Source organism: Scomber japonicus, chromosome 9, assembly GCF_027409825.1.
Source record: "Scomber japonicus isolate fScoJap1 chromosome 9, fScoJap1.pri, whole genome shotgun sequence".
In the NCBI taxonomy this organism is placed as follows: domain Eukaryota; kingdom Metazoa; phylum Chordata; class Actinopteri; order Scombriformes; family Scombridae; genus Scomber; species Scomber japonicus.
In genome coordinates, this window is record NC_070586.1 from 5,189,503 (window position 1) to 5,212,631 (window position 23,129).

The 23,129-nt window shown below is 48.1% G+C and overlaps 2 protein-coding genes across 2 annotated transcripts in view; one reads left to right on the forward strand and one right to left on the reverse strand.

Moving 5' to 3' along the window:
• Positions 1-1,716: 1,716 nt before the first annotated feature.
• mymk (myomaker, myoblast fusion factor) lies at positions 1,717-14,091 on the reverse strand. The gene is made up of 6 exons (XM_053326188.1): positions 13,957-14,091; positions 12,989-13,103; positions 9,381-9,529; positions 5,214-5,330; positions 3,873-4,013; positions 1,717-1,917 (listed from the first exon to the last, which is right to left on the reverse strand). Exons 1-6 carry the CDS (start codon positions 14,089-14,091, stop codon positions 1,717-1,719), a joined length of 858 nt encoding a protein of 285 aa, XP_053182163.1.
• A 5,403-nt stretch (positions 14,092-19,494) lies between these two features.
• Positions 19,495-23,129, forward strand: part of LOC128364330 (uncharacterized protein DDB_G0271670-like) — a gene marked incomplete at its 3' end in the record, with an annotated part of 5,243 nt that continues 1,608 nt past the window's right edge. Inside the window, exons 1-2 of the mRNA XM_053324871.1 lie at positions 19,495-19,675; positions 22,076-22,284. Coding sequence (XP_053180846.1) covers positions 19,495-19,675; positions 22,076-22,284 — 390 coding nt within the window. The remainder of the gene's footprint in view (positions 19,676-22,075; positions 22,285-23,129) is intronic.

Sequence of the window (23,129 nt, forward strand, 5' to 3'; positions counted from 1 at the left end):
AGTTTAGGATTAAGTTAGTGTTAATTTAAGTGTTCTGGTTAAAATCAGGGGTCACAGATGGTGGAAAGTGTCTAGTAATACAGTCCTGCATGTGTGTGGGCTGTAGCCCCTCAGCAGAGTGGTGCGGGATAGACAGTGGTCGTAAAGGAGCTGAAAAGTGTTTCACACTTGTGCAATAAAAGGCTCGGGTTACCGTCCTGTCAGGGCCGGGAGGTGCAGCCAGCCAGGAGGTGCCGGTGGCCCAAGCCAGCCAGGTTTCTGAGCCCAGACAAAAACACCTTTCTCTGGGCACAGGAGCTGGTGGCTTGGCCCCGGCTCAAAACATTCCCCGGTGAAGGTGGTGGTTCATTCACGTTTTGGCCGGAGACTGTTTTGTCTAAGATACGCAGAACACGTTTGTAGTCTTTGGGTAGTGTTCGGCGCAGGTGACGTGCGCGGACCCACAACCCGGTGTCCTCCTGAAGTGAAAGTGAAACGAGATATTTGGGTTTGGATTTGGGTGAGTGTTGCTAGACTGCAGTGGGCCTTGAAGTTTGTGCCAGTCAGGGTTTTTTGTCAATGGCCAGCTTCTGTAAAATCCATATCATTTCATTATGATAATGGCTGAGGCTGTAAAAATTCCACAGAGTCCCTGAAGACCAGTTAAAAACAGGCATCTGATTTTATTTAGAAAAAAATTACAAAATTATAAAAAGAACAACACACTTATATACTGTACACTGAATATATAATCTTCCATACTGTAATAAATAGCAATATACTCATAAAAGGCTTCACCAGAAACATTACACTGTCTGAACAATGCACATTGGGGACAGAAATCATAGCCAAAGCTGCTCGGTCAGTAAACTGAAGTTAACAGACAGAAGAGTCCACCTGCTGATCCAAAAACACATCAAGATACTTCAGTCGGGTTACAGACCGACGTCTGGGCCCGCCGCTAGCCCTCGCTCCAACGTCTGATGCTCCACATGACACATTTGGCACCTCCAGGACGTATAAAAACGGTAAAATGTGCTTTACAGTCTTGTAATTTTCATAGCTGAGTTCGACCGCGTGTTTCCCTTCCCTGCGAGAGACGGGAAAGAGAAAGAGGAGGGAGGACGGACAGACAGAGGCGAGCAGACGAAGGGAGTCCCCTGAGGAACATTTCTAAAGACAATTTATATATTTTGGAGAGATAAACCATCTGCCTGTTTGTTCTTCTCATAAATTTTCCAGTCAGTTTTACTGGCTTGTCTCAGCCACCGTCTCCCTGTTCGTGCTGTGTGTGTTCTTCGTAGCGCGCTGCCTGTCCTCAGATTTTGGACAAGTGCTTCAGACAGCTGCGTTCTTATCGGGTCTTCGAGGGCACCAGAATCCTGATTTACCTTTTGTCCTCGCCTCTAAATTTTAATAACCATGACAGGGACGATAGCGTTGCTTTACCTGCTGGCTACGGCGGCCGGCGGATTCCTAAAGTCGCTGCTGACCTTAAATATTCTACCAGCCAAAAAACGACTTTTGGAGTCGAAGGGATGTCCACATGATGGTTGGTTTCCTGCTGAAGTAAATTAACTTACCAGCCACGTACAAGTTTATCAGCATCGAGCTGACAGTTATTTGGTTATCTTCCCATTTCCCGCTCATAACACACCACTCGCTATGCCTGTTCCTCAGGATGAAGTCCTACGTTACGACACAGACTGACAGACTGACAGTTGGGTTTTTTCGGGGTCACTTCCAGCCGTTCATCTCTTTGAGCTTGCTGATGCTCGTCCCTTTGACGGGCGTGGAGGGTGGGGGGTTGTAGAGAGGGAGGGTGGGGGTGCTGCAGCCTCGTGTCCACGGCTTCTCGATGGGGACCGTCCACACAGTGCGGGACAGCTTCTTCTTAGGCTTGTCCGTCTCGTCTTTAGAAGAAGCGGGGGACATAGACTGGAGAGGGAACACGTGGGAGATGTGATTAGGACAACGTAAAGGACATTTGAAGTTGTAATGATTAGTAGACTGACAGAAAATTCATCAGCAGCTATTTTGTCAGACATTTTTTTGATTTGCAGCTTCTCCAAAATGAGGTTTCAGTTTGTTTACCTTTAATAAATTAAAAAATTATTCAGTTTTGAAACGTTAGTTGGACAAAATAAGACATTTGATGATGTAAACAAGGACTGGGGGAAAAGTTATGGGCATTTTTGGCAATTATTTTCTGACATTTCAAAGAATGAAAAATAATTTCTGGTTGCTGCTTGGAGTTGATTTACTAAAGGGTGAGTTCACCTGAATCACCAAAAACATTATTTAAGTAGACAGATGGCACTACTTCCTGCCAAAGATAAACATATAAGTCAAAAACTGTCCATTGGTAGAATGAATGGACATGAATGGTGTCAAACATGCGGCCCGTGGGCCAGAAGCGGCCCGCCGAGGGGTCCAATTCGGCTCACTCATTATGAGGAGCGACATCCATGAATTAGATATGTTTACAGTGTAGGTCTGAGGTGTCAAACTCATTTTCATTCAAGGGCCACATACAGGCCAATTTGATCTCATGTGGGCCGGACCGGAAGGAAGGAAGGAAGGGAGGAAAACAGGAAGGAAGGAAGGAAGGAAGGAAGGAAGGCAGAAAGGGAGGAAGGACAAATGGAAGGAGGTGGGAAGGAAAGAGAAGGAGAAGAAAGGAAAGACAGGTGGAAGGAAGGAAAGAATAAAAGTGAGGAGGGAAGAAAGAAAAGAAGACAGGAAGGAAAGATGAAAGGGAGGAAGGAATGAAGGAAGGAAAGATGGAAGGAAGGGAGGAAGGACAGATGGAAGGAAGGAAAGATGAAAGGGAGGAAAGAATGAAGAAAGGGAAGATGGGAGGAAAGGAGGAAGGACAGATGGAAGGAGGTGGGAAGGAAAGAGAAGGAGAAGAAAGGAAAGACAGGTGGAAGGAAGGAAGGAAAGAATGAAAGTGAGGAGGGAAGAAAGAAAATGATGAAAGGGAGGAAGGAAAGGTGTAAGGAAGAAAAAGAATACAGGAAGGAAAGATGGAAAGAAGGGAGGAAGGACAGATGGAAGGAAGGGAGGAAGGACAGATGGAAGGAAGGAAAAAAAGACAGGAAGGAAAGATGAAAGGGAGGAAGGAATGAAGGAAGGGAAGATGGAAGGAAGGGAGGAAGGACAGATGTCTTTCTTTCCTTCCTTCCTTCCTTCCTTCCATCTGTCCTTCCTTCCTCCCTTCCTTCCATCTTTCCTTCCTGTCTTCTTTTCTTTCTTCCCTCCTCACTTTTATTCTTTCCTTCCTTCCACCTGTCTTTCCTTTCCTCTCCTTTTCTTTCCTTCCCACCTCCTTCCATTTGTCCTTCCTCCCTTCCCTCCATCTTTCCTTCCTCCCTTCCTTCCATCTTTCCTTCCTTCATTCCTTCCTCCCTTTCATCTTTCCTTCCTGTCTTTTTTTCCTTCCTTCCTTCCTTCCTTCCTTCCTTCCATCTGTCATTCCTTCCTTCCTTCCTTACATCTTTCCTTCCTGTCTTTTTTTCCTTCCTTCCTTCCTTCCATCTGTCCTTCCTCCCTTCCTTCCATCTTTCCTTCCTATCTTCTTTTCTTTCTTCCCTCCTCACTTTTATTCTTTCCTTCCTTCCTTCCACCTGTCTTTCCTTTCTTCTCCTTCTCTTTCCTTCCCACCTCCTTCCATTTGTCCTTCCTCCCTTCCTGCCTTCCTTCCTCCCTTCCTTCCTTCCTTCATGAGATCAAATTGGGCTGTATGTGACCTCTGCCTTCTATTGTTCTTTATGTGTTTGCAAGATAAATAACTTCACATACTGAACTTTAAACAGGTGATCAATTAAATTAAATAACCCTAACCCTTCACATACTGTACGACCTCTTATATTAAATAAAAGGTAACATACGCAGCAGCAGAGGGTGAAGCAGCTGAGTTTGGCTGCGTTTCGTCCGGTCCCCGCGTAGCGATTCTTCTTGGGCAGCAGCAGGACGAAGGACACGGCCAGAGACAGATGGTAGAAGCTGTGGACGTAGGCGTAGTCCCATTCCTGCAGACAGAGAGGTGCATCGGATCGTTAAAAGCACATCTAATTTGGGTAGTACCTCTCCACAGCCGTCTGCTACCTTTTTTTTTTTTTTTTTTAACCCTCCTGTTGTCCTCAGGTCAAGGAAGGACAGAAGGAAAGACAGGAGGAAGGACAGGAGGAAGGAAGGAAAGGAGTAAGGAGGGAGGGAGGAAAGGAGGAAGGAAGGAAGGCAGGAAGGAAGGAAAGGAGTAAGGACGAAAAGAAGAAGGAATTTAGGAGAGAAGGAAGGAAAGGAAGAAGGAAAGGAGGAAGGAAGGAAGGAAAGGAGCAAGGAGGGAAGGAAGGAAGGAAGGAAGGAAAGGAGTAAGGAGGGAGGGAGGAAAGGAGGAAGGAAGGAAGGAAGGACGGAAAGGAGTATGGACGAAAAGAAGAAGGAATTTAGGAGAGAAGGAAGGAAAGGAGGAAGGAAAGGAGCAAGGAGGGAGGAAGGAAGGAAGGAAAGGAGCAAGGAGGGAGGAATGGAGGAAGGAAGGAAGGAAAGGAGCAAGGAAGGAAGGAAGGAAGGAAGGAAGGAAAGGAGTAAGGCGGGAGGAAGGAAGGAAGGAAGGAATGAAGGAAGGATGATCCGAGGGGTTTAACCCTTAAACAGACAACGTGCACCAGGAGATACAGACTCTCTAACCTTCCTGTTGTCCTCCCGGGTCCTTCCTCTGTCCTTCCTTCCTTCCTTCATCTGTCCGTTCTTCCTTCCTTCATCTGTCCTTCCTTCCTTCCTTCCTTCCTTCATCTGTCCGTCCTTCCTTCCTTCCTTCCTTCCTTCCTCAGTTCTAAGTTCAGCTGTTAGGGTAAATGTTCCCTCCTTCTGTCCTTTCTTCCTTCCTTCATCTGTCCTTCCTTCCTTTCCTTCCTTCTTCCTCCCTTCCTTCCCTTCCTCCCTCCTTTCCTTCCTTCTTCCCTCTTTTCCTTCCTACCTTCCTTCCTTCCTCCCTCCTACCTTCCTTTCCTTCCTTTCCTTCCTTCCTCCTCCCTTCCTTCCCTTCCTCCCTCCTTTCCTTCCTTTCTTCCCTCCTTCCCTTCCTTCCTCCCTCCCTTCTTTCCTTCCTTCCTTCCTTCCTTCCTTCCTTACTTTAGGTGCAAATGACATAACTAGTAAGGCCTGTTTAAGGGTTAAGAAAAAAAAAAAAAAAAAATGTTTTAAGAGCTGATAGTGATGACAGTCACCTCAAAGTAGAAACGCAGCATCAGAGCGAGAGCGCCAAAACAGCAGCCTGGGCCGACCTGCTGCGTATAGACAGTCTTCTCTGGATACACCGCCTTCAACTGCTTCATCTTCTGCAGCTGAAAACACCACAACAACAATTTCAAAACATCAAAATCAATCCAACTTTATTGATATAGCACCAAATCACGACACACACAGTTATCTCGAGTCGCTTTGTCACCGTTCCTTATTTCCTCCGTCCTTCCTTCCTTCCTTTCCTTCCTTACATCTGTCTTTCCTCCCGCCCTCCTTCTCTCCTCCGTCCTTCCTCTGTCCTTCCTTTCCTTCCTTCCATCTGTTCTTCCCTTCCTCTCTCCCTCCTTCTCTCTTTCTTTCCTCCCCCCTACCTTCCTTCCTTCCTTCTTTCCTCCGTCCTTCCTTCTCTCTTTCTTTCCTCCCCCCTACCTTCCTTCCTTCCTTCCTTCTTTCCTCTGTCCTTCCTTCCTTTCCTTCCTTACATCTGTCTTTCCTCCCGCCCTCCTTCTCTCCTCCTTTCCTTCCTCCGTCCTTCCTTTCCTTCCTTCCATCTGTTCTTTCCTCCCTCCCTCCTTCTCTCCTCCTTTCCTTCTTTCCTTCCTCCGTCCTTCCTTTCCTTCCTTCCATCTGTTCTTCCCTCCCTCCCTCCTTCTCTCCTCCCTTCCTTCTTTCCTTCTCCGGATACACCGCCTTCAACTGCTTCATCTTCTGCAGCTGAAAACACCACAACAACAATTTCAAACATCAAAATCAATCCAACTTTATTGATATAGCACCAAATCACGACACACACAGTTATCTCGAGTCACTTTGTCACCGTTCCTTATTTCCTCCGTCCTTCCTTTCCTTTCCTTCCTTACATCTGTTCTTCCCTCCCTCCCTCCTTCTCTCCTCCCTTCCTTCTTTCCTTCCTCCGTCCTTCCTTTCCTTCCTTCCATCTGTTCTTCCCTCCCGCCCTCCATCTCTCCACCTTTCCTTCTTTCCTTCCTCCATCCCCCTTTCTTCTTCCTTCCTTCCTTCTTTCTTCCCTTCCTCCCTCCTTCCTTCTCTCTTTCTTTCCTCCCCCCTACCTTCCTTCCTTCCTTCTCTCCTCTGTCCTTCCTTCCTTTCCTTCCTTACATCTGTCCTTCCTCCCGCCCTCCTTCTCTCCTCCATTCCTTCTTTCCTTCCTCCGTCCTTCCTTTCCTTCCTTCCATCTGTCCTTCCTCCCACCCTCCTTCTTTCCTCCTTTCCTTCTTTCCTTCCTCCGTCCTTCTCTCCTCCCTTCCTTCTTTCCTTCCTCCATCCCCCTTTCTTCTTCCTTCCTTCCTTCTTTCTTCCCTTCCTCTCTCCTTCCTTCTCTCTTTCTTTCCTCCCCCCTACCTTCCTTCCTTCCTTCTTTCCTCTGTCCTTCCTTCCTTTCCTTCCTTCCATCTGTTCTTCCCTCCCTCCCTCCTTCTCTCCTCCCTTCCTTCTTTCCTTCCTCCATCCTTCCTTCCTTCTTTCTTCCCTTCCTCTCACCCTCCTTCTCTCTTTCTTTCCTCCCCCTACCTTCCTTCCTTCCTTCTTTCCTCCGTCCTTCCTTCCTTTCCTTCCTTCCATCTGTTCTTCCCTCCCGCCCTCCATCTCTCCTTCTCTCCTCCTTTCCTTCCTCCGTCCTTCCTTTCCTTCCTTCCATCTGTTCTTCCCTCCCTCCCTCCTTCTCTCCTCCCTTCCTTCTTTCCTTCCTCCATCCTTCCTTCCTTCTTTCTTCCCTTCCTCCCTCCTTCCTTCTCTCTTTCTTTCCTCCCCCCTACCTTCCTTCCTTCCTTCTTTCCTCTGTCCTTCCTTCCTTTCCTTCCTTCCATCTGTCCTTCCTCCCGCCCTCCTTCTCTCCTCCATTCCTTCTTTCCTTCCTCCGTCCTTCCTTTCCTTCCTTCCATCTGTTCTTTCCTCCCTCCCTCCTTCTCTCCTCCCTTCCTTCTTTCCTTCCTCCATCCTTCCTTCCTTCTTTCTTCCCTTCCTCCCTCCTTCCTTCTCTCTTTCTTTCCTCCCCCCTACCTTCCTTCCTTCCTTCTTTCCTCTGTCCTTCCTTCCTTTCCTTCCTTACATCTGTCCTTCCTCCCGCCCTCCTTCTCTCCTCCATTCCTTCTTTCCTTCCTCCGTCCTTCCTTTCCTTCCTTCCATCTGTTCTTCCCTCCCTCCCTCCTTCTCTCCTCCCTTCCTTCTTTCCTTCCTCCATCCTTCCTTCCTTCTTTCTTCCCTTCCTCACTCCTTCCTTCTCTCTTTCTTTCCTCCCCCCTACCTTCCTTCCTTCCTTCCTTATTTCCTCCGTCCTTCCTTCCTTTCCTTCCTTACATCTGTCTTTCCTCCCGCCCTCCATCTCTCCTCCTTTCCTTCTTTCCTTCCTCCGTCCTTCCTTTCCTTCCTTCCATCTGTTCTTCCCTCCCTCCCTCCTTCTCTCCTCCCTTCCTTCTTTCCTTCCTCCATCCTTCCTTCCTTCTTTCTTCCCTTCCTCCCTCCTTCCTTCTCTCTTTCTTTCCTCCCCCCTACCTTCCTTCCTTCCTTCTTTCCTCTGTCCTTCCTTCCTTTCCTTCCTTACATCTGTCTTTCCTCCCGCCCTCCATCTCTCCTCCTTTCCCTCTTTCCTTCCTCCGTCCTTCCTTTCCTTCCTTCCATCTGTTCTTTCCTGCCTCCCTCCTTCTCTCCTCCCTTCCTTCTTTCTTCCCTTCCTCTCTCCCTCCTTCTCTCTTTCTTTCCTCCCCCCTACCTTCCTTCCTTCCTTCTTTCCTCTGTCCTTCCTTTCTCTCCTCCCTTCCTTCTTTCCTTCCTCCATCCCCCTTTCTTCTTCCTTCCTTCCTTCTTTCTTCCCTTCCTCTCTCCCTCCTTCTCTCTTTCTTTCCTCCCCCCTACCTTCCTTCCTTCCTTCTTTCCTCCGTCCTTCCTTCCTTTCCTTCCTTACATCTGTCTTTCCTCCCGCCCTCCATCTCTCCTCCTTTCCTTCTTTCCTTCCTCCGTCCTTCCTTTCCTTCCTTCCATCTGTCCTTCCTCCCGCCCTCCTTCTCTCCTCCTTTCCTTCTTTCCTTCCTCCGTCCTTCCTTTCCTTCCTTCCATCTGTTCTTCCTCCCTTCCTTCTTTCCTTCCTCCATCCCCTTTTCTTCTTTCCTTCTTTCCTCTGTCCTTCCTTCCTTTCCTTCCTTACATCTGTCCTTCCTCCCGCCCTCCTTCTCTCCTCCATTGTTCTTTCCTTCCTCCGTCCTTCTTTCCTTCCTTCCATCTGTTCTTCCCTCCCTCCCTCCTTCTCTCCTCCATTCCTTCTTTCCTTCCTCCATCCTTCCTTCCTTCTTTCTTCCCTTCCTCTCTCCCTCCTTCTCTCTTTCTTTCCTCCCCCCTACCTTCCTTCCTTCCTTCTTTCCTCCGTCCTTCCTTCCTTTCCTTCCTTACATCTGTCCTTCCTCCCGCCCTCCTTCTCTCCTCCTTTCCTTCTTTCCTTCCTCCGTCCTTCCTTTCCTTCCTTCCATCTGTTCTTCCTCCATCCTCCTTTCTTCTTCCTTCCTTCCTTCTTTCTTCCCTTCCTCCCTCCCTCCTTCTCTCTTTCTTTCCTCCCCCCTACCTTCCTTCCTTCCTTCCTTCTTTCCTCCGTCCTTCCTTCCTCCCTTCCTTTCAATGACTGTCCTATAAAGGGTTAATTTAAAGAGACCCAACATTCCCCCCCATGAGCAGCACTTGGCGACAGCGGAGAGGAAAAAAACTCCCCCTTTTAACGGGAAGAAACCCTACGCAGAACTGGGCAGCGGAGAGAGTAATTCATGTATTCAAGGACGAAAAGAAGAAAAGAGAGGAGAAGAGAGGAGAATAAGGAAATGAGGAGGAGAAAGACAGGTGTTAAGAGAAAGAGAGAGAGGGAGAGAGAGAGAGAGAAAAGACAATGAAAGGTGAGAAAAGGCAAATAAAGAGTAGAAGATGTTGAAAGTGGAGCTCCCAGAGGAAGAAAAATATAAAAGAGATGGATTCACTACAAAAGGCAAAAGTCCATTTTTCTACTTGACTCAGCATATAGTGTTAACTACTACTGACAGGCTATTAACGCCAATTCATTTCACTTGGCCGTAGACCATACACTATTATTTTTCTACATTGGCTGAAATCCTAAAGCAGCAGCAGCAAGCACCCACTCCTCACCCACTCCTCACCCATTTGACCATGATGATGAAGATGGCTGATCCGATGGGTCCAGAGTAAATCCCGTAGCCCCAGCGGTCCTGGTAGATCCTCACGGCCGTGGTTAACACTCCAAACATGGTTATACTGGAGCGCTGGGGTTCGTCAAAGTCGCCCAGAGCTAGGAGAAGGAGACAAGACAGCAAACTCTTATGGGTTCACTTGTTTTTAGGGTTAGGGCTGAATTAATCAATAACCTCATCCTAATTTGGCTGAAGGACCTTAACCCTCCTGTTGTCCTCGAGTCAAGGAAGAAGGAAGGAAAGGAGGGAGGGAAGGGAGGAAGGAAGGGAGTAAGAAGGAAGGGGAGGGAAGGAAGGAAGAAGGAAGGAAAGCAGGGAGGGAAGGGAGGAAGAAGAAAGGAAAGGAGGGAGGGTAGGAAGGGAGGAAGAAGGAAGGAAAAGAGGGAAAGGAAGGAAAGGAGGGAAGGGAGGAAGAAGAAAGGAAAGGAGGGAGGGTAGGAAGGGAGGAAGAAGGAAGGAAAGGAGGGAGGGGAGGGAAGGGAGGAAGGAAGGGAAGAAGAAGGAAGGAAAAGAGGGAAAGGAAGGAAAGGAGGGATGAAGGAAGGAAAGGAGGTAGGGAGGATAGAAGGAAAAAAGGACAGAGGAATGAAGGAAGGAAGGATGGAGGGAGGAAGGAGGGAGGGAGGGAGAAAGGAAAAGAGGAAGGTATGTAAGGAAGGACAGAGGAAAGAAGGAAAAGAGCACTGGATGGCAAGTGGGTCGGATTGCACCCCTCAGCGGGCCGTATCTGGCCCACGGGCCGCATGTTTGACACCCCTGGTTTAGAACCTGCTCTATGTGTAAAGAGCCTATACAAATACAGATTGATTGATTTAACCCTCCTGTTGTGCTCAGGTCAAGGAAGGAAGGAAGGAAGGAAATGAGGAAGGAACGAAAGAAGGGAGTAAAGGAAAAAAGAAGGAAGGAAGGAAGGAAGGGAGGAAAAGAGGGAGGAAGGAAGGAAGGAAATGAGGAAGGAAGGAAGGAAGGAAGGAAGGAGAGGAAAGAAGGGATGAGGAAGGAACGAAGGAAGGGCGAAAAAGGAGGAAAGAAGGAAGGGTTAGGGTTAGGAAGGAAAAGAGGGAGGAAGGAAGGACATGAGGAAGGAAGGAAGTGAAAAAAAGAAAATGAAGAAGGAAGGAAGGAAGTAACGAAGGAAGGAAGGAAGTAAGGAGAGGAAAAAAGGAATGAGGAAGGAAAGAAAGTAGGAAGGAAGGAGGAAAAGAGGAAGGCAGTAAGGAGAGAAGGAAGGAAGTGAGGAACAGTCAAAAGAGATGGGGTCAATTTGACCCGGGAGCACAACAGGAGGGTTAACCATATATGTGCTGTAATGATCTCTCTCTCTCTCCACCAAACACGACGGTTCAATCTGTGCCGTCAGCTGTCGTAACTGTTGGTTGGGAGTTAAAGCCCCTCTGCAACACGTGATTTAAACCCCCTTGTTACAGAACCTCAGGGGCCCCCGATGTGTGTGTGTGTGTGTGTGTGTGTATGTGTGTGTGTGTGTGTGTTGTGTGTGTGTGTGTGTGTGTGTGTGAGTGATCATATGTGAGGATAAGAGCGAGCCACATGTGAGCCGAACACAACATATGTTAACAACAACTGCTCCGCTGAGCTGCGAGGAAAGAAGGAAAGGAGGGAGGGAGGAAAGAAGGAAGGAAGGAAAGGAGGGAGGGAGGGAGGAAGAAGGAAGGGAAAAAAAGAAGGAAGGAGGGAGAGAGGGAGGAAGAAGGAAGGGAGGAAAGAAAGAGAGAAGTAGGTAAGGAAGGAAAGGAGGAAGGCAGGAAGAAGGAAGGGAGGAAAGAAGGAAGGAAAGGAGGGAGGGTGGGAGGACAAAGGAAGGAAGGAAAGGAGGGAGGAGATAGGGAGGAAGAGGGAAGGAAGGAAAAGAGGGAGGGAGGAAAGAGAGAAGGAGGTAAGGAAGGAAAGGTAACTGTTGGTTGGGAGTTAAAGCCCCTCGGCAACACGTGATTTAAACCCCCTTGTTACAGAACCTCAGGGGCCCCCGATGTGTGTGTGTGTGTGTGTGTGTGTGTGTGTGTGTGTGTGTGTGTGTGTGTGTGTGTGATCATATGTGAGGATAAGAGCGAGCCACATGTGAGCCGAACTCAACATATGTTACCAACAACTGCTCCACTGAGCTGCAAGCAGAGCACATCGGCTTTAGTAAGCACGCCTGTGGGGCAAGGCCTCATGGGAAATGTAGTTCAGGGCTAACAAGATAATGATTGTGTTTAAATGCTGACTGTGTTCATATTGAGTTTGTTGGTTAGGTTTATTTTTAGAAAGATCAATTAACCCTCCTGTTGTCCTTGAGTCAAGGAAGGAAGGAAAGGAGGGAGGAGGGAGGGAGGAAAGAAGGAGAGGAGGGAGGGAGGAAAGAAGGAAGGAAAGGAGGGATGGAGGAAGCAGGGAGGAAAGTAGGAAGGAAAGGAGGGAGGAAGAAGGAAGGAAGGAAAGGAGGGAGGAAAGAAGGAAGGAGGAAGGAAAGGAGGGAGGGAGGAAGAAGGAAGGAAGGAAAGGAGGGAAGAAGGAAGGAAAGGAGGGAGGAAAGAAGGAAGGAGGGAGGAAAGAAAGAGAGAAGGAGGTAAGGAAGGAAAGGAGGGAGGAAAGAAGGAAGGAAAAGAGGGAGGGAAGGTGGAAAGAAGGAAGGAGGGAAAGAAGAAGGAAGGAAAAGGGGAAGGGAAGGTGGAAAGGAGGAAGGAAAGGAGGGAGGGAGGAAGAAGGAAGGAAGGAGGAAAGAAAGAGAGAAGTAGGTAAGGAAGGAAAGAAGGGAGGAAAGAAAGAGAAGGAGGTAAGGAAGGAAAGGAGGGAGGAAAGAAAGAGAAGTAGGTAAGGAAGGAAAGAAAGAGAGAAGGAAGGAAAGGAGGGAGGGAGGAAAGAAGGAAGGAAGGGAGGGAGGAAAGAAAGAGAGAAGGAGGTAAGAAAGGAAAGGAGGGAGGAAAGAAAGAGAGAAGGAGGTAAGGAAAGAAAGGAGGGAGGAAAGAAAGAGAGAAGGAAGTAAGGAAGGCAAAAGCAAGGTTTAAGAGGGTTTGGTTAGATATTTTTAATGCTTATGTTAATTTTAACCCTCCTGTTGTCTTCGAGTCAAGGGAGGAAGGGAGGAAGGAAAGGGAAAGGAGGGAGGAAGAAAGAAGGAAGGGAGGAAGGACAGAGGAAATAAGGAAAGTAGGAGGGAGGGAGGAAAGAAGGAAGGGGGAGGAAAGAAGGAAGGGAGGAAGGACAGAGGAAATAAGGAAGGTAGGAGGGAGGGAGGGAGAAAGGAAAAGATGGAAGGAAGGACAGAAGAATGAAGGAAGGGAGGAAGGAAAGAAGGAGGGAGGGAGGAAGGAAGGAAGAAAAGGGAATGGAGGAAGGAAGGAAGGAAAGAAGGAACAGTCAAAACGGACGGGGTCAATTTGACCCGGGAGGATGATTGATTGTGGACATGGATTATAGAGGAGAGAGTGAGACATCAAGCTCTTTCAATCACTCTCAACTCTCACCAAAACACTTTCGCTGTTACTATTTATATCTGAAGCCCTTTCAAAATAAAAGACATACAGAGTGTGACAGGCAGACAGTAAAGCAGGACTTACCGATGAGAGTGACCCACATGGAGAGGGCCGTGCCGTAGACGCTGAAGTACTCCAGGATGTCGTACTTCATGAAGCACAGGATGGAGAGGACAGACCCGTCACATGCATGATAGATCTACAGAGAGACACACAGAGAGACACAGAGTCAGCTCACACACACACACACACCCACAGAGTCAGGTCACACACACACACACACACACACACACACAGAGTCAGGTCACACACACACACACACACACACATACACACACACAGAGTCAGGTCACACACACACACACACACACAGGATGGAGAGGACCGACCCGTCACATGCATGATAGATCTACAGAGAGACACGTCACACACACACAGTATGTCGTCCTCCCGGGTCAAATTGACCCCGTCTAATTTTGACTGTTATTTCCTTCCTTCCTTCCTTCCTTCCTTCCTTCCTTCTTTCTTTAATTTTTCCTTCCTTCTTCCCCTCCTTCCCTACCTTACACATACACTTCCTTTTTTCCTTCCTTTCTCCCTTCCTTACTCATTTCTTTCTTTCCTTACTACCTTCCTTCTTTCCTCCTTTCCTTCCTCCCTTCCTTCCATCTTTCCTTCCTGTATTCTTTTCCTTCCTTACACCTTTCCTTCCTCCCTTTCATCTTTCCTTCCTGTCTTCTTTTCTTTCTTCCCTCCTCACTTTTATTCTTTCCTTCCTTCCTTACACCTGTCTTTCCTTTCTTCTCCTTCTCTTTCCTTCCCACCTCCTTCCATTTGTCCTTCCTCCCTTTCTACCTTCCTTCCTTCCTTCCTGCCAAACAGTAAAAGCCTTTACAGCAGCTATAACCATCAGTGTAGTGTGTGTGTGTGTGTATGTATGTGCGTGTGTATGTGTGTGTGTGTGTGTGTGTGTGTGTGTGTGTGTGTGTGTGTGTGTGTGTGTGTGTGTGTGTGTGCGTGTGTGTGTGTGTGTGTGTGTGTGCTTCTCTTACCGCAGTGAAGAACATGGTGAAGAAGTAGACCATGGCCTCCATGTGGAAACCTCTCTTGGTGGCCACGCTGGCTGCAGGCAGGAACACCAGACTGCTCACTGTGGGCAGCAGCATCTTGGCGATATAAGCACCCATGATGGACGGAGAGCAAGTCAAACACTCGGAGATGAGAAGATATCCTGCAGGGTTCAGAAGCTCCTCAAGTCTGAAGATGTCAGTGTACTCACAGTGGACCCCAGGAAGAGTAGCTGTTGCCTGGGTAACAGCTAATGGGGGATCCAAATAAACTAAACTAAACTCAGAGTTCAGCTCAAATCAAAAGTTCAAAAATGATCTGCTCAGAAAAGGAGAAGTGTTCAGGTCCTTTAGTCCTCGATATGTGTGACTGGTGAGTCTGGCAGTGAGTGGATGAGCTCAAGAAGTCATATACAGCACACACACACACACACACACACACACACACTCCCACTCCCACACAGCATGTAAACACCCCCAGCTGTCACGTTTGGCCCTTTAAAAGTTTAAATGTCCCCCAGGCTGGCAGGTCCACAGAGGGTGAGGGTCTGTATGTGCAGTGTCATCGCCGGGCAGCTGTCTAGCATACCAGAGGGACATTGGGAGGGGCGTTGGGGGCGTTGGGGGCGTTGGGGCAGGGCGAGGGGTTAGCATGCCATGACTGGGGAGCATGGGTTTGAACATGTCTGCTAATTATTCTGAGGGATTGTGTTTTGCAGCTTTGTGAGTCAACACTTTGAGGTTCAGCTGGAGGGTGAGAGCTCGTGTGTTTGGCAAACATCGGTCACTAAGACCCTCGGGATGTCTTTCCATCGGACGTGCAACTTCTGTCAAAACTCAAACATTTATTTAAAGCAGGGGTGTCAAACATGCGGCCCGTGGGCCAGAAGCGGCCCGCCGAGGGGTCCGATTCGGCCCACTTTTCCTTTTCCTGTCTTTTTTTCCTTCCTTCCTTCCTTCCTTCCTTCCTTCCTTCCTTCCTTCCGTCTGTCCTTCCTCCCTTCCTTCCATCTGTCCCTCCTTCATTCCTTCTTCCCTTTCATCTTTCCTTCCTATCATTTTAACTTCCTTCCTTCCTTCCTTCCGTCTGTCCTTCCTCCCTTCCTTCCATCTGTCCCTCCTTCATTCCTTCCTTCCTTCCATCTGTCCTTCCTGTCTTCTTTTCTTTCTTCCCTCCTCACTTTTATTCTTCCCTTCCTTCCACCTGTCTTTCCTTTCTTCTCTTTCCCACCTCCTTCCATTTGTCCTTCCTCCTTTCTGCCTTCCTTCCTTCCTTCCTTCCTTCCGATCCGGCCCACATGAGATCAAATTGGGCTGTATGTGGCCCTTGAATGAAAATGAGTTTGACACCTCTGATTTAAAGGTATAAACTCTCATCCCATTCTGTGTTAGGCCTTTTTAGCCAACTTCATCCCAACTTATTACCACAGGTTTTACACATATGTTTGGAAATTATGATCAATAGGCCTCATTTAAATTTAATTATATCTCATTTTTTGCCCTCCTGTTGCCCTCCCACAGACAATGGGAATCGAATTAGACCAACCAGTCCTCATACCTCAACACCAACAGAAGTTTTTTTTTATAGCGGTTCTTTAATATAAGGAAGGTAGGAGGGAGGGAGGAAAGAAGGACAGATGAAAGAAGGAAGGGGGGAGGAAAGAAGGAAGGGAGGAAGGACAGAGGAAATAAGGAAGGGAGGGAGGGAGGGAGAAAGGAAAAGAGGAAGGACAGAAGAAAGAAGGAAGGGAGGAAGGAAAGGACAGAGTGAGGGAGGAAGGAAGGACAGAAGGAAGGAAGGACAGAGGAAATAAGGAAGGGAGGGAGGGAGAAAGGAAAAGAGGAAGGACAGAAGAAAGAAGGAAGGGAGGATGGAAAGGACGGAGGGAGGAAGGAAGGAAGGACAGAAGGAAGGAAGAAAAGGGAATGGAGGAAGGAAGGAAGGAAGGAAGGAAAGGAGGAAAGAAGGAACAGTCAAAACAGACGGGGTCAATTTGACCCTGGAGGATGACATGAAGGTTAAAACATTAAGATTAAGGAAGAAGGAAGGAAAGGAGGGAGGAGGGAAGGAAAGGAGGGAGGAAGGAAGGAAGGAGGAAGGAAGGGAAGGAGGGATTGATAATATTCCTATGAAGAAATACCCCTGGTCTGAAGAAGGAAAGCAGCCACAGAGAGGAAGGAGGGAAGGAAAGGAGGGAGGGAGGAAGGAAGGAAAGGAGGGAAGGAAAGGAGGGGGGAAGAAGGGATTGATAATATTCCTATGAAGAAATGAAGGAGGGAAGGAAAGGAGGGAGGAAGAAGGGATTGATAATATTCCTATGAAGAAATACCCCTGGTCTGAAGAAGGAAAGCAGCCACAGAGAGGAAGGAGGGAAGGAAAGGAGGGAGGGAGGAAGGAAGGAAAGGAGGGAAGGAAAGGAGGGAGGAAGGAGGGATTGATAATATTCCCATGAAGAAATGAAGGAGGGAAGGAAAGGAGGGAGGAAGAAGGGATTGATAATATTCCTATGAAGAAATAGCCCTGGTCTGAAGAAGGAAAGCAGCCACAGAGAGGAAGGAGGGAAGGAAAGGAGGGAGGGAGGAAGGAAGGAAAGGAGGGAGGAAGGAGGGAGGAAGGAGGGATTGATAATATTCCCATGAAGAAATGAAGGAGGGAAGGAAAGGAGGGAGGAAGGAAGGGAAGGAGGGATTGATAATATTCCTATGAAGAAATAGCCCTGGTCTGAAGAAGGAAAGCAGCCACAGAGAGGAAGGAGGGAAGGAAAGGAGGGAGGGAGGAAGGAAGGAAAGGAGGGAAGGAAAGGGGGGAGGAAGGGAGAAAAGGAGGGAGGGAGGGAAAGGAGGAAGGAGGGATTGATAATATTCCTATGAAGGAGGGAAGGAAGGGAGGAAAGGAGGGAGGAAGGGAGGAAGGAGGGATTGATAATATTCCTATGAAGAAATGAAGGAGGGAAGGAAAGGAGGGAGGGAGGGAGGAAGGGAAGGAGGAAGAAGAAAGGAAAGGAGGGAGGAAGAAGGGATTGATAATATTCCTATGAAGAAATAGCCCTGGTCTGAAGAAGGAAAGCAGCCACAGAGAGGAAGGAGCCTGCCATAAAATCTACTCCCCACAGGAAGTGACAAATAAAAACTACAAACGGAATCCAAACAGCGGAGAGCAAACACGCCGTCTGGAGAAAGCTGGACTCACCAACTGTACATTTTTTCCTTTTCTCGTCCATTTGATATAAAGCATGTGAGTCTGGCCAGCGCTCCGACTGTTTACTGACACGAGCCTCAGAGCTTCTTCTGGAGAAGGAAATGAAACTTTACATCTTGTTTTCACTGAGGGGGAAAAAGTCAGAGAGTACGAAGCCGACTGGAGAGGTCAGCGGTGAGGTCAGCGGAGGAAGGAGGGAAGGAGGAGGAAGGAGGAAGGGAGGAAAGGAGGAGGGAGGGAAGGGAAGGAAAGGAAAAAAGTCAGAGTAGAAGCGGACTAGAGAGGTCAGCGGTGAGGTCAGTGGAGGAAGGAAGGAAGGAAAGGAGGGAGGAAGGAAGGAGGGAAGGAAAGGAAAAAAGTCAGAGTACGAAGCCGACTAGTGAGGTCATCGGTGAGGTCAGCAGTGAGGTCAGCGGAGGAAGGAAAGGAAGGAGGAAGAAGGAAGGAAAGGAGGAAGGAAAAAAGTCAGAGTAGGAAGCCGACTAGAGAGGTCAGCGGAAGAAGGAAGGGAAGGAGGAAGAAGGAAGGAAAGGAGGAAGGAGAAAAGTCAGAGTAGGAAGCCGACTAGAGAGGTCAGCGGAAGAAGGAAGGGAAGGTGGAAGAAGGAAGGAAAGGAGGAAGGAGGGAAGGAAAGGAGGGAGGAAGGAAGGAAAGGAGGAAGGAGGGGAGGAAGGGAGGAAGAAGAAAGTTAAACTGTATTGTACTGAAATGTTACAACTGTTACAGATTGATAATATTATCAATCTGTAACAGTTGAACTAATGAATGTCAAATGGTGTAACCACAAAAGAATGATAGATATTAAATATGTTATCACCTACAGTGTATTTAAGTGGATTTATACTAATAATGACTTCATTTACTGTTTTTAAACAAACTAAAACAGTATAAAATCATCTCATCTGGAAGGGAGGAAGAAGGAAGGAAGGACAGAGGAAAGAAGGAAGGAAGGGAGGAAAGGAAAGGAAAGAAGGAAGGGAGGAAGGAAAGGAAGGAAGGAGGACAGAAAGAGAAGGAGGGAGGAAGGAAGGAAAGGAGGGAAAAAGGCAGGATGAAAGACGGAAGGAAAGGAGGGAGGAAGGAAGGAAAGGAGGGAAAAAGGAAGAAAGGGCAGAGGAAAGAGGGGAGGGAGGAAGGAAGGACAGAAGGAAGGAAGGACAGAGGAAAGAAGGAAGGGAGGAAAGGAAAGGAAAGGAAAGAATGAAGGGAGGAAGGAAAGGAAGGAAGGGGGACAGAAAGAGGGAAAGGAGGGAGGAAGGAAGGAAAGGAGGGAAAAAGGAAGGAAGGGCAGAGGAAAGAGGGGAGGGAGGAAGGAAGGAAGGAAGGAAGGACTTCATTTATGTTGGTTTTTTTTACACAACCAGCGATCACATGCCCATATAAGGCTAATAATCAGCTGGTCTCCTCTCAGTGGATCCATATTTGAGTGTTTGCTGCGCTGCTGTTCCCAGAGAGGCTTTCTGACTGGTCGGATCCCGTGATGGTTGCTCGGCAGCAGCAGCAGCAGCAGTTGCTATCGACTCTCAGCTGCTCCACCTGCTCGAGTGCTTGAGGCAGCGACACAAAGGGTGCAGTAAGTCTGAGAGGATTTCACCCCCACGCCTCTCAGATTCTCTGAGTGCTTCAGAAACCCGAGCTGGACAGAGAGAGAGAGAGAGAGAGAGAGAGAGAGAGAGAGAGAGAGACAGAGAGAGAGAGAGAGAGAGAGAGAGAGAGAGCGGACCCTAACCTCACCACGCCCTCTACAGGGAACTCTCTCTGTGAGTGGAACCCTGCTGTTGTTTTTCCTAAATTCCTTTCATTCCTTCCTTCCTTCCTTCCTTCCTTCCTTCCTTCCTTCCTCCCTTCCTTTCTTCTTTCCTTCCTTCCTTTCTTCCTTCCTTCCTTTCCTTTATTCTTCCTCCCTTCTTTCCTCCCGCTTTCCTTCCTTCCTTCCTTCCTTCCTTTCTCCCTCCCTTCCTTCCTCCTTTCCTTCCTTTCTCCCTCCCTTCCTTCCTCCTTTCCTTCGCTTCCCATCCCTCCTTCCTCCCTCCCTTCCTTCCTCCCTCCCTTCCTTCCTCCCTTCCTCCCTTCCTCCCTCCTTCTTCCTCCCTCCCTCCTTTCCTTCCTCTCTTCCTCTCTCCCTCCCTTCCTTCCTTCCTCCCTTCCTCCCTCCCTTCCTTCCTTCCTTCCTCCCTCCCTCCCTTCCTCGTATTTGGTGACGATCTGTGAACAAAAACACTTCATGTGATTTAAGGATTTAAAATAAGTGTCTCATATCTACAGTCTCAGTGCAGCCCCCCCCCCACCGCCCCCCCCCTACCCCCAATCAGGGAGGAATGTGCATGTGTCCGTCCCACCTGTGTGCTAAACTGATGCAGAGGAGACGTTCTTCATCAGGATCAGTGTCATTGGACCAGAGTGAGTCCGCTGATCTTAAACAAGCACCAACCCTTCGAGACCCTTTGAGACCTTTAGAGACCCTGCTGGTCAGGAGGTCAAAGGTCGAGGCCTGGATGAGCTTTGGTATGTGAATATGACACTGTGTGAAAGTTGGAGAAAGCTGCAAGTCAGGGAGGGAGGGAGGGAGGGAGGGAGGAAAGAAGGAAGGAAGGGAGGAAGGGAAGAAGGAAAGAAGGAAGGAAGGAAGGGAGGGAGGGAGGATGGAAGGAAGGAAGGAGAATATATTAGAGGATTATGGTAAAAATGTCTAAGTGGTGTAACCACTGTAACCAAATAATTCAACTTGCTTCCTCCCTTCCTTCCTTCCTTCCTTCCTTCCTCCCTCCCTCCCTTCCTTCCTTCCTTCCTTCCATTTACTGTTTTTAAGCAACCTTCAATTATTTGGTACAAAGTTTTTATGATTACACCACTTAGACATTTTTGCCATAATCCTCTAATATATTCTCTTTAAATGGATTAAAAGCAGAAATTTGATGCTGGGTCCACAAAAAGAGAATGTGTGAAGTTATTCATACGTTTATTTTCACATTTTAACCCTTTAACCCTCATGTTGTCCTCGAGTTAAGGAAGGAAAGGAGGAAGGAAGGGAGGAAGCAAGGGAGGGAGGGAGGGAGGGAGGGAGGGAGGAAGAAGGAAGGAAGGAAGGAAGGGAGGGAGGAAGGAAGAAGGAAGGAAGGAAGGGAGGGATGAAAGAAGGAAGGAAAGAAGGGAGGAAGGAAGGGAGGAAGGAAGGACGGAAGGAAGGAAAGAAAGAAGGGAGGAAAGGAAAAAAGGGAGGAAGAAGGAAGGAAGGAAGGGAGGAGGGAGAAAGGAAAAAAGGGAGGAAGAAGGAAGGAAGGAAGGAAGGAAGGGAGGAGGGAGAAAGGAAAAAAGGGAGGAAGAAGGAAGGAAGCAAGGGAGGGAGGGAGGGAGGAAGAAGGAAGGGAAGAAAGGAAGCAAGGGAGGAAGAAGGAAGGAAGCAAGGGAGGGAGGGAGGGAGGAAGAAGGAAGGAAGGAAGGGAGGAGGGAGAAAGGCGTTTAACCCTTTAAATTTAAACTAAACCTCATGGACACATTAAAAAAAAAAATCTAACAGGACGAATGATGACATCAGCGTTTATCTGTGTATAAAACTGAATCAGCAGCTTCTCGATTAACCAGTATCGCTATGGCAACATGGAGATTTGAACATAAAGAGTTAGTCTGGTGCAGCTTTCAGACTGAAACGTGAGGACCCTTCAGTTTGTGACTTCCACCTCGGGACCCCCCAGTCTAAACACGGCAGGGTTAGTGTGGGAATGCAGCGCTAGACTTCCTGGACGCATCTGAAAAAACACCGGGCTTCCTTTTGATTCAGTAATAAATAGCCGCGACCTTTGACCCCCCGCGGAGCTTCTTTCTCTAAATAATTGGAGGGCCGAGCTTATGTTATGTTTCGGGGGGGGGGGGGGGCGAGCTCAGTCACGTGGAAGTAGTCGCCCGTCTGTTGCTTTCAGCTCATCAGATATTTAGATTGTCATTCTGTTTCCTGTTTGTACTTTTAATTCTATAAAACGTGTTTTTAATAAGCAGGAAATTATATTCTCTTCTTTTTCATCAAAGTTTAATTAAGAGCTCAGCCTCCTTTCTCTCTGGATTCCGTCTTTCAGAGGACAGGCTGTCTCTCTTTTTTACATCTCTCAGACCAAAGAATATGATTTAACCCTCCTGTTGTCCTTGAGTCAAAGAAGGAAGGGAGGGAGGAAGGAGGAAGAAAAGGAAAGGAGGGAGGAAGGAGGGAGGGAGGAAGGAAGGGAGAAGGAAGGCAGGAAGGAAAGGAAGGAAGGGAAGGAGGAAGGAAGGCAGGAAAGAAAAGAAGGAAGGAAGGAAGGAAGGAGGGAGGGAGAAAGGAAAAGATTAAGGAAGGAAAAAAGGAAGGGAGGAAGGAAGAAAGGAAGGAAGGGAGGGAGAAATAAGGAAGGAAAGGAGAGAGGAAAGAAGAAAGGAGGGAGGAAAGAAAGAGAGAAGGAGGGAATTAAGGAAAGGAGGGAAGGAGGAAGGAAGGCAGGAAAGAAAGGAAGGAAGGAAGGAAGGAGAGAGGAAAGAAAGGAGAGAGGAAAGAAGAAAGGAGGGAGGAAAGAAAGAGAGAAGGAGGGAATTAAGGAAAGGAGGGAATTAAGGAAAGGAGGGAAGGAGGAAGGAAGGAAAGAAGGAAAGGAAGGAGGAAGGAAGGCAGGAAGCAAGGAAGGAGGAGAAGTTGATCTACAACCTTTCAGGGTTTCAGGGAAACTGAGTCAAGGAAGGAAGGAAGGAAGGGAGAGAGAAGGAAGGAAGGAGGAAGGAAGGCAGGAAAGAAAAGAAGGAAGGAAGGAGGAGAAGTTGATCTGCTACCTTTGAGTTTCAGTGAAATGTTGCTTCAGTTATAAAAAGTCATAATAAACAAAGAGTTTAAAAATGTAATCAATGATTGTAGCTGAGCTGTGTGAGCTCAGGTTTCACATCCAGAACTGATTAAGTCTGGTCCGGATGCTCGGAGGCTCGGAGGCTCGGAGACTCGGAGACTCGGAGGCTCGGAGGCTCAGTGGCTCGGAGGCTCGGAGGCTCGGTGCGGAGCGGCAGCCACTGTTAATCATTCTGGGCAAACCAGGAAGTGTTTCCTGTTTTACCAGGAAAACCTCGGAGCTCTGCAGGAACTGATCATCAGACGGAGCAGAGCGAGCAGAGAGAGTTGGAGATTTGTGCATATCATTATTTAACCCTCCTGTTGTTCCTTCCTTTCCTTCCTTTCCTTCCTTTCCTTCCTTTCCTTCCTTCCTTTCTTCCTTCCTTCCTTCCCTCCCTTCCTTCTTTCCTCTGTCCTTCTTTCCTTCCCTCCTTCCTTCATCCCTTCTTTCCTTCCTTCTTCCTCTCTTTCTTCCCACTTTCCTTCCTTCCTTCCTTATTCCTCCCTTCCTTCCCCCTTTCCTTCCTTCCCTCCTTCCTTCATCCCTCCTTTCCTTCATTCTTCCCTCCTTCCTTCCTTCTATCTGTCCTTCCTCCCTCATTCTCTCTTTCTTTCCTTCCTTCCTTCCCTTCCTTCTTCCCTCTGTCCTTCTTTCCTTCCTTGCTCCCTTCCTCTTTTCCTTTCTCCCTCCTTCCTTTTTTCCTTCCCTCCCTCCTTTCCTTCCTTGCTCCCTTCCTTCATCCCTCCTTTCCGTCCTTCTTCCTCCTTTCCTTCCTGCCTTCATCCCTCCCTTCCTTCCCTCTTCCTCTCTTCCTCCCTTCCTCCCCCCTTTCCTTCCTTCCTGCCTTCCTTTCCTTCATCCTCCCTTCCTTCCTTCTTCCTCCCTTTTCCCTTCCCCTTTCCTTCATTCCTCCTTTCTTCTTTCCTTCCCTCCTTTCCTCCCTTGCTCCCTTCCTTCTTCCCTCTGTCCTTCTTTCCTTCCTTGCTCCCTTCCTCTTTTCCTTTCTCCCTTCTTCATTCTTTCCTTCTTTCCTCCATCCCTTCCTTCCTCCCTCCTGATTACTGACCTGCTGCAAATAAGCAAGTAACTTTAATAAATGATAGATGAACTGTACT

Bases quoted from the DNA above. Each gene is read 5' to 3' on its own strand.
- mymk (XM_053326188.1), bottom strand. From the start codon at position 14,091: ATGGGTGCTTATATCGCCAAGATGCTGCTGCCCACAGTGAGCAGTCTG. The intron at 5,331-9,380 runs GTGAGGAGTGGG...TGGTGTTTTCAG, and splicing joins TCATCATCATGGTCAAATGG to CTGCAGAAGATGAAGCAGTT. The intron at 4,014-5,213 runs GTGACTGTCATC...CTCTGTCTGCAG, and splicing joins TGCTGCGTTTCTACTTTGAG to GAATGGGACTACGCCTACGT.